Raw genomic sequence first — 9,852 nt, 5'->3', positions numbered from 1 at the left:
CAAGTACTTCATTATTACATTTAGTTGAGTGAGAGTGCTTCCTTTTGTGTTGCATTTGAGGCAATAGTAGGCCATGCCATGGTTATATGAATAGCAAGTTCTCTCTTTTTGTAGATAATCGTGGGTTTGGCTGCTTTGTTTGTGTTAGGGTTTGGTTGCTTTATTTGTGTTAGGGTTTGAAAATTTATCCTATGGTTTATTAGCTTGCGTGGTTAGTGGTTGTGATGGTCACGACAATAAAGCTATAGTTGAGGTAGGTGATTCCATCTTATACCTTTGCATCCTAGCTCACACCCACAAACTCTAGGATACTATCTGCATCTGAGCTTTTCACTAGGAATATGGTTCTTGAGGTCTGGACTTGAGTGCTAAAGAAGGTCTACAAAATGGTGCTAGGCACAAAAATAGATATTTTTCTTTGCCTACTCAAGATGTTAGGCTTTAAGCATTTCTACACCTCATGAAAAATTTTGCACTTGTAACTCTCATTTATCCTTGAATCTGGCCAACAGTCACTCTCTTCTCTTGAAACTTGGAAGCATAAAGCTAGACAAGTTTTCCCATCGCTCATTGGAGGGAGGCGGTATGTAAAAATGGTCATAAAAGAATACCCCTCTGGGCCAATGCCGTTTTGGTCCTCTCCTTATAAATCTCTTCATGAAACAAAGGTGTGGATGACATCTAGAGCATCCATCACACATTCCATTGGCTACCACTCCTTGATGCTTGATGGATACAAGTTTGTTAACATCAAATGATCTTATAAGTTACAAGATGAATAAGAAACATGAACTTTCATTTATACTAGAAACTAGACGCAACCAGAATGCACTAATTGTTGGGTTTATGGAGAGGGAGATTAGAGGCATTCATTGGGCTTAAGGTGAAGCTCCTTATGCATGAAAAGATGCTACACACACACACACACACACACACACCCCTTTGATTGTCTTCTTGGAGCCACTAAGCCTAAAATCCCCTTCCAACATGATAAGGAAGGGTTGGTTGTTGATGATCTCTTTCATTTTTTTTGCTACATGATTATCCTAATTCCCTTTGTTATGGTCAAGGGAACCACCTATCTTGCTCATTGAGCACATTATAAGTGACTATGGACTCAATGGAAGCCCTAGGTTTTCTACACCGAAAAGACACCTCCATAAAGTAGGAGGATAGAGAGTAGAAATGTCCGATGGAGTGGAGAGAAAACAAAGAGGAACTCCAAGGGGTGTGGAGTAGAGGTAAAGAGGAGGAAATTAATACATGAAGTTTTCAAAAAAGAGGGTTCCGCCACCTTTTCTTCCCCTTGATAAGAGAAAGGGCTAAAATGCGATGGCAAAATATTACAATTGGAAAGTGACAATCACACCAACCCATGGAACTAAATTGATCCACAATACTATTAAAAAGTGACAATTAGTCAAGCCATTTCAATAAAACTAATGATTTTAAAAATGGTAAAATTTATTTTCCAAAAACGCCAAAATTATTTTTGAAAAAAAAGTTTCGTAATGAAAACCTTCTCCTCATTAGTGGAGCACACTCTCTCTTTACATACTGAAAGGCCAAAAAGTGACCTCAAACTCCCACTACTTAAAGTTCCCAAATTTCAAGAAAGAGAAGCTAAGTCTATGTTGGTCTAAAGGGGAGAAATTAAAAAAGTGCTTTTAAGTAATGCTATGCCAAGTGGGGAGAATCTAGGAATTGTAGATAGAGAAAAGTTAACGATACAAATGGAATCTTAATTGCAATAAGAGGAATAGAATTTGGCCACCAAATTATAGAAAATCTCATCAACACTTGCTCACCAAATAATAGACCTTGTGTGACAAAAAATCTAGATAGATCTATGAACTTGTGAAGGTGATGGTGGAGAGTCATCGGAGACAAAGAAGGTGGTGGTGTTGAGACATAATTCTAGTGTATAGACTACTCTCATACTTGGTCCCTTAGTTGTTATCATTAGCAAGAAGGTTTTAACTTTCTCTTGAAATAAGCAAGGGAGATGCAGGTGGTTGGAGGTAGAGTTGAAGGGATAGTCGAGGGGGTAAGTTGGAGGTTAAGGTAAACTCACAAAGTAAGGTAGAAAGTGTTGGAAAGAGCTAATGGCAACAACATTGATGTCAATCTGTGTTAATCTACATCTCCCCCCTTGCCCATCTAGGTCTCTCATGGGTAGTTTAAGCCTAATCACAATTCAAAACAAGAAACTTGGTACCATGAGTGCCCCATTGTAACTACTACATTGACAACTTCATGGAGTTATGAGACCCGGAGGATATGACATGAGTAGTAGGAGAGAACATTCACCATGTGGAGTCCATATAAAGATTGAATGACATAGATCCTAATCAAATGTACATGAGAACATAAATGTTAAATTGGCTACATGCCAAAGCACGTAAGGGTAAGGTGTATGTTCAAGAGGATAGTGCAACCATGTATTTGGCAAGCTACAGAATAAGTTGTTTATTGCAAGATGGAGGAGGAGGAAGAAGATGCACAACAAGATAATGGACATGGACCTCATTTATGAGGAGGGGCTAGAAAGCATGTTGGTATTAAAGACATTTGGGGCATTTGCCATTGTTCGTCTCACGGTGATGGAAAATGAAGATTCTAGGCTAAAAAGTACAAGGGAACGCAATATACGTGATTTCCCAAGTTACCAATTGTGCCCCATTAGGCCCTGAACACTCTCAACCATCACCAATCAATGTCATACCTTGGTGGTATGAGAACACGATTGAGTGGGTTAATCATTATGAGTTGAGTGACCATTGACATTCACTCTTAGAAAAAAAAAGGCACCCAACAAGTATTGTATAGCCACACAAGAACTACCTCTCTAATAGGGCAACAACTAATTTATTATTAACCAACAAATGTCATGTGACATAAAATCTTGCCAAAACTCCTATCAACACATACAACATCAATTTTGAAGCTCAAGGAGCTAGAAGAATGAATGCCTTATCCACTATTGATATGCAATGTTGATGGAGATGGAGATGAATTAGAGAGGTCAACATAGGGGGACTGGGACACTTGGGTTTCAAGTGACTATCAACAAAGCGAGAGGAGAGGGTGAGATAGACTCTTGGAAATATACTTCCTTATGCTTAGTACACAAACTATATGCCCTTGCACTAGGGCATTCATCCACCTGGGAGGGCAAGGCTCTTATTTTAGGGAGATTCATGCTAATGTGCGCATGTGCATGTGCACCCGCGCACACCCACACACACATCTTGTGTGTGTGTGTGTGTGTGTAGAGCATCTATTTGAAATACCAAGTATACACTACATGTTGTGCTTTGTAATTATTGCTACTCATTCTTTCCTTTGTAGGCACGATATATGAAGCATCCATAAATAAAGCTTGATTACTACCATCACAAGTGCTTATCGATCAATGAAGTCTCAAGCAAGCTAGCTACATGTAACAATGATCAAAGTTGATGTTTTTGACTTCCATATGTCTTAGACAATGAAGAGTGGTAGTAGATGGACAAACCCTTTCTTTTTTAAATGTAATACAATTTATGGTGGTTTAATTTGGTACCCTCACAACACCCCATCATATCACAAGAAGCTATGATATTTTCCCGTGTGGGAGAATGGCTTTTTCCCTTGTTTTTCCTGATAGTGTTCAATATCATGAGCTTTTGTTGTCGAGAGGGACTGCATATCTAGTTACATGTGGTTAGGGGCACATGGCTCCCAATCTGGGGTACATATTTGGCATCTTGCCCTGATTGCAACTAGCTAGGTATGCAGTGCCTCCCGAGCATAAGCACATCAGGTTGTTATAATTCATAATGTGAGAATTATAGTGGGAGTTTGTTGGAGATTGTCATCCCCTACCCCTAATACACAATCTCCAGGGTGTGGTAATTATATGGAGAATTTGGTCTCCAAAGTGATGCCCTAGTGGTAAAGGTTGTGCTTCACAACCGAGAGGTTTGTTGAGAAATAACAAATGATATATGCTCCAGGAAGAGGTGTCCTGAATCCCATATGCACAGAGGATAGTGGAGAAGTTGGAAAGCTATAAAAGCATGTACTTGGTTCACCTTTTAATGGAATGCTATCATACTTTGTACTACACTATGTGTCATTGTCACGTCTTACTTGAGATTGTGTTTATGAGTCCAAGCATTCAATCTTGGAACCTAATTCACTCAAGTAACAATTAATATCATTTGTCCATGTTACAATGATTCTAGTCATCACTTTTCAACCTCCATAGCTGCAACCATGCTCAAATCCATGCATTCTCACATGGTATTAGAGCTACGGTGAGCATAGGCTAACTCTCCTCACCACTCTCTTAGTCTCTCACAACCTCTGGAAATCCTAGTTCAAACACATAACCCCATCTCTTACTCCCTTTTTCACTCTATTCCTGTAGTTTGCCATAGCTAGCATGTACTGATCTCTGTTGGAGGACTCAGGGAGAACAAACTAAGCCATATCTTCACTAGCATCCTTCTAGGGATCTCTTCTCTGACTCCCTGCATAGGTTCGTGTTACATCATAGATAGACATTGGTCTTGTGTTTGAGCAGCATTGCAGGAATTCATCAAATCTGCCCAGATCTGTGCATGACATGGTCGTACAGTTCGTGTTGATGAAGGTCGCTGCCATTACTTATGTGACATTAGGGCTTTTGTAGCCCATGGTCTAGGCTACCTTTAGGCAAAGTCTCAGGTCAGATGGTCCACAAGTCACACTACGAGAAGAAAAAAAACAAGTTGCCATCACCGACAAAAGAACTCCATAGCTACAATAGTTCAAGCTTTTCTCTCACTTCATCCTATTGAAGTCTTTGCCACTTAGATTTGCTTAGTCTTTGCTAAGTGCAGTCTTCAATTTCAGCAAGAGGAAGGCTTGAGAAACCTAAGCATCAACATCAAGTTTAACATCGAGGTCTTCATTCAAGACAAAGTATCTATTGATACTCAAATAGTGCTCCTTGACACTTGAGTTTTTTAGCTTACTCAAAGTAACTCACCTTCTTATTCCTATTTTGAAGATTAGTCTCAAGTTGTGTAATGATTTAAAGTCACATTGATCAAATCCCTTGTAAATCTCAATCTTCTTGTAAAAGGATAGACACTACTCGAGAAATCTCATGGTAAGACCTTTGGGATCTCTTTGAAGAAGATGATGCAGAAGATGCTAAAGAGGAAGATACTGCAAAAGACCAGTCTAAAACAAAGGCATGGAAGAAGATGAACAACAAAGCTCTAGGTATTATTACTTGGGGTCTATCAGATGATGTATTACACCACATCTCTGGCATCAGGGATGCAAAAAAGGCACGAGAAGAACTTGACAAGATCTTTGGTATACAAATAAAGAGCTCGAAGGTAAAATTACTTATGTAGTTTTATAAATTAGATGTAAAAGATGTTCATCTATGAATGTATACATCAATAAGTTCAAGAGCCTTAAAACTTAGCTAGCAAGTCTTAAAAAGAACATTGATGAGGATGAGACAATAGCAGTGCTACTTGCCAGTGTTAATCATGAACCGTATGAGAACCTTGTTTCAACACTAAGTAATGTTCCCAGTCTCTCACTCAAAGACATTGAGCACTCACTGCTTGATGGAGAAATCAAATTTAAAAGTAAAGATATAAAAGAAACCAGCTCAAGGGAAAATCTATTATACACTAAAGGAGCTGCTGGACCCAAAGGAAGAGGTCGAGGATTCAACGCGGACAACAAAAGCAGGATGACATGTCATTATTGTGGTAAGATTGGCCATATTGCCAATGAATGTTTTCACAAGAAAAGAGCACAATAGATGCAAAATGACTACCACAAAAGTCAATTCATGAATGAAGAAGAAGAAGGAGATGCTTCTGCTACCATCAACAACTCTGATAGATTGTTCTAAGGAATTTATTCCCATAGTGGATCTCTATGTTTCCCTTAGTGGATTTTCTTTGTAAAAACCTTACCAAGATGTAAAGTTTCAAGCCTTAAACTTTACTAGGCTACCAAAGAGCTAGTCTCCTGGGCCATGTCATCGTGTAGGGGGGGCAAAAGCTAACAAGGATAGAGACTCATCATTTGAGGGGGGGTGTTGAGAAATAACAAATGATGTATGCTCCAAGAAGAGATATCCTAAATCCTATATGCATAGTGAGGGTAGTGGAGAAGCTGGAAAGCTATAAAAGCATGTACTTGGTTCACCTTTTAATGGAATGCTATCGTGTCATTGTCACGTCCTACTTGAGATTTTGTTTATGAGTCCAAGCATTCAATCTTGGAACCTAATTCACTCAAGTAACAGTTAATATCATTTGTCCATGTTACAATGATTCTAGTCATCACTTTTCAACCTCCATAGCTGCAGCCATGCTCAAATCCATGCATTCTCACAAGGTTGTGGGTTGAAACCACACAAGTTGCATCATGGGTAGGAACACCTATTTTCACATGGAGTGTTTGTGTGGTGGGGACTCTTGTCTCTTGAACACTTGGGTAAAACCTTCTCCTTAGCGGGTGGCCCGAGGAGGAAGTTCCCAACTTTTGATCAAGCTCTTTTGTTTGCTTGGCTCATGGCCTATCGTTGGTATCCATCTCATGGCTAGTATTTGGAGGGGAGGCTCCCTCCCTTGTGAGCATTCGGATGTGTGAGTGTTGTTTGCTTGGCTGGCCTATCGTTTGGTATCCATCTCATGGCTAATATTTGGAGGGGAGGCTCCCTCCCTTGTGAGCGTTCGGGTGTGGGAGTGAAGGGGGAAAAGTTTGTCTACAACATTTGGTGTGTGGGCGGAAGCACCTCCCTTGGTTGAGAGGGATGATGGGATGATCGCACTCGATTGAAATTTGAGAGCCTCCATCATCCTACGCCCAAAGGCATTCACACGGCTTGTGTGGCTCCCTCTTCCTTGTTCTGCAGTAACAGAAACGTGCGTCGAGAGAGAGAGAGAGAGAGACGTGCACACAGCCTCTCCATCTGCCATCGCCATGGCGCGCTTCATCATCAGGCCACGAAATTGTGGAAGAAGCCTACTGCAGGCTTCCCGCTAGGGTTTCCTCTCAGCCCGCCAGGCTTCTTGGTCACCGATCCTCCCCCTCCCCTTTCCAGAGGTGAAAGCACGTGGCTGCTCGAGAGAGAAGAAGCAGCAGACCCAGGCGCCATGTCTAGATACTCCAAGCGCCAGAAGAAGCAGGCCCCTGACCCTGGTGATGTGGTTCCTCCCATCCCCACTGCGGCTCGCGTTGTCGTCCCCTCCATCTCTGCGGCCGCACACTGTGCGCAGTCGTGCTTGCGGTTCTGGAACCTCCTTCTCCAGGACGCTGCTTCCGTTAACCCTTTTGGAATGTCGACTGATCTTGGAGATCGCACGGATGAAGAGGAAGAGGAGGACCAGCCGCCACCTGAGGAGGACCCCCCCCCTCCCTCGTCCCCTCAGCTACACAAAGTCAAAGAGGAAGATGTTGAATTGTCTCAACTAGATGCGCCTTTGGATGCGGAGACTGCAATGGTACCTTTGCCCGAGATGGACACCAGCATAGTCCCTCGCTCAGAACCCTTCATGCGGCCGCGGAGCATACACTGGTGGAATCACCATGTAGGTTTTGCCAGAGAAGATGATCCCAAATTCATGCATGTCTTTCAACTTCCTCTGGGGTTTTTCACCACTGTAAGCACTCTGTGCCGAGAAGACATGCAGCAGGGTGACATCCCGATGTCACTGCGCCATGTTGAAGGCCGACTCATGTCAGTGGAGCGGCAGGTTGCAATAGCTGTGATGAGACTCAGCACAGGTATCACCTTCCGGTCTGTATCAGAGATATTAGGTTGCGGACGTTCTACAGTTGTGAAAATTGTGAACAAGCTTGTGGCATCACTCAGACAGAAGGCTGCATCATACCTGCAGTGGCCTGCCAGTGCAGAGAAAATGTCAGAGGTCAAAGAGGGGTTTCAGCGCAAGTTTGGCCTCTCAAATTGCTGTGGAGCTTTAGACACAACACATATTTGCATGGAGTTGCCCACTGGGGAGCCTGCAGATGTGTGGATTGATCACAACCACAACTTTAGTATGCTTCTTCAAGCAGTTGTAGATACTGATCTTAGGTTTTTAGATGTTTGTGTTGGGCATCCTGGTTCTGTCACTGAAGCAAAATGTCTTCGGGAATCTGCATTGTATAAAAAATGTTGCAGCGGGGAGAGACTGAATGGTGAACCTGTAGCAGCAGGTGACCTTTCGATTGGTGAATATGTTGTTGGAGACTTAGAATACCCATTGCTACTATGGTTGATGAAACCTTACAAGTCAAGTGAATTGACTTCTGCAAGAGCTCCTTACAATGATAAATTGCTCTCCACACGGATAATAATGGCCCGTGCATTTGGAAGGCTAAAAGGGACGTGGAGAATTTTGCATGGGACTATGAAGCAGCCGAATATCGAGAGGTTACCTAAAATGATCCATGCTATATGCATAATGCACAACATTTGTGTAGAATTTGGAGGAGTGGAAGGAGTTCACTTTCCTGAACCTGAAATGGTTATTCAGAATGACACTGAAGGTTCTACATCCTTTGAAGATGAAGAAACTTCAGAAGCAAGGCAAGTAAGAGACAATCTTTGCACCTTCCTTAACACATTGGAACATGCTTAAGATCTCTTGACAAGGCAGGCAGCTTTGCCACTTGAGGTGTCTATAACCATCTTGTCAGAGAAACTGGTGCATCTAAGTGAGTTTCAACTATTTTGTAGTTTTATTCAGGGGAACTTAAAGAGACTTCAGAATTGTGGTTCAAACTCACTCAACTTGAGAATGCCTGAAATTAACTGTTATCAAGATACCAGTGGCTTTGCTTTAGACAAGTAGAAAAACATCATAACTCAGTGGCATTCAGACAGTCACACCTTTCACTGAGAGGAACTGATGTCTGATCGTTCCAGTTTTTCAATGCACAGGCCGAGGCCCTGTCTTAATGCCATATAGCTTCTATAGAAATTGCCTGTATTCTAAGTCTTGTGCACTGTTGGAAGTTGTTCACATGCTTTGTTTTGTGATAGGGTCTTCTGAATTTTCAGTGGATAATAGCATACCTGTTGCGGGTATGAACGAGTAGCTCTTTATTGTCCTTTCCAACTGGTTTCTGATTTTCGGCTTCAGGATTAAGGTTATGGAGTTTTTGGTGTAGTGCTGAAAATGACAATTGTATTGGAAGTGAGGTTTGGATGATTTTGAAGGTTGGTTAAGAACTATTCTACAAAGCCACGGCACCATGCAATCTGCATTTGTAGGACTATCAGATTGTAAAAGCAATTGTGTGTGTCAAAGCTGCTACTACCATGTATTAATCACCCAGGGCCAATTATTGGACAAAAAGTGGAAGCTTTGTGATTTTGTAATTGTGCTAGTAGAATTTGTTATTAAAATGAATATGAGGCCTCTTGGGAAAGCAGGAAGTTCAACCCAGGAACTGCAGAAACTGTTATGACTGATTGTATATATGGCAGTTTTGAGGATCCTACAAGAGAATTTAACACTATGAGATGAGTCTTTCGTTATCATGTGACTAAGATGCGATGGTGAGTAAGTTGTCATGTGTGACATAAGGGAGCTGTTGCAGGTTTCAGTGCAATGTCGAGGAGCTGTTGGAGTATACACTATGCATCAAGAATTGCCTAACATTCAGCTATAGAAATGCAATGGTATGTTGCCTTTTGACAATCTAGCTTCTAGCAGGTCAGAACAGAACTGTGATACTGTGAGATAAATATATTGAAGATTGATATTGCTATCAAGAAATGAAGTGCATTCTAGGTCATGTGTGCTATTGTGCTCATTTTCATATATTGTGGCATCTAAA

General features: G+C 41.6%; 1 protein-coding gene across 1 annotated transcript; it reads left to right on the top strand.

Moving 5' to 3' along the window:
* The first annotated feature begins 6,781 nt into the window (after positions 1-6,781).
* Positions 6,782-8,833, top strand: LOC148009571 (protein ANTAGONIST OF LIKE HETEROCHROMATIN PROTEIN 1-like). Its single transcript, XM_087673225.1, has one exon. It carries the CDS (start codon positions 7,161-7,163, stop codon positions 8,646-8,648), a length of 1,488 nt encoding a protein of 495 aa, XP_087529351.1. The 5' UTR covers positions 6,782-7,160; the 3' UTR covers positions 8,649-8,833.
* Positions 8,834-9,852: the final 1,019 nt, after the last annotated feature.

The sequence above is a fragment of the Lygodium microphyllum genome, chromosome 30 (genome assembly GCF_053477565.2).
Source record: "Lygodium microphyllum isolate KBCC chromosome 30, Lygodium_microphyllum_v1.1.10, whole genome shotgun sequence".
In the NCBI taxonomy this organism is placed as follows: domain Eukaryota; kingdom Viridiplantae; phylum Streptophyta; class Polypodiopsida; order Schizaeales; family Lygodiaceae; genus Lygodium; species Lygodium microphyllum.
The sequence above is the reverse complement of the archived record's forward strand: the minus strand, read 5'-3'. Positions and strand labels throughout refer to the sequence as shown.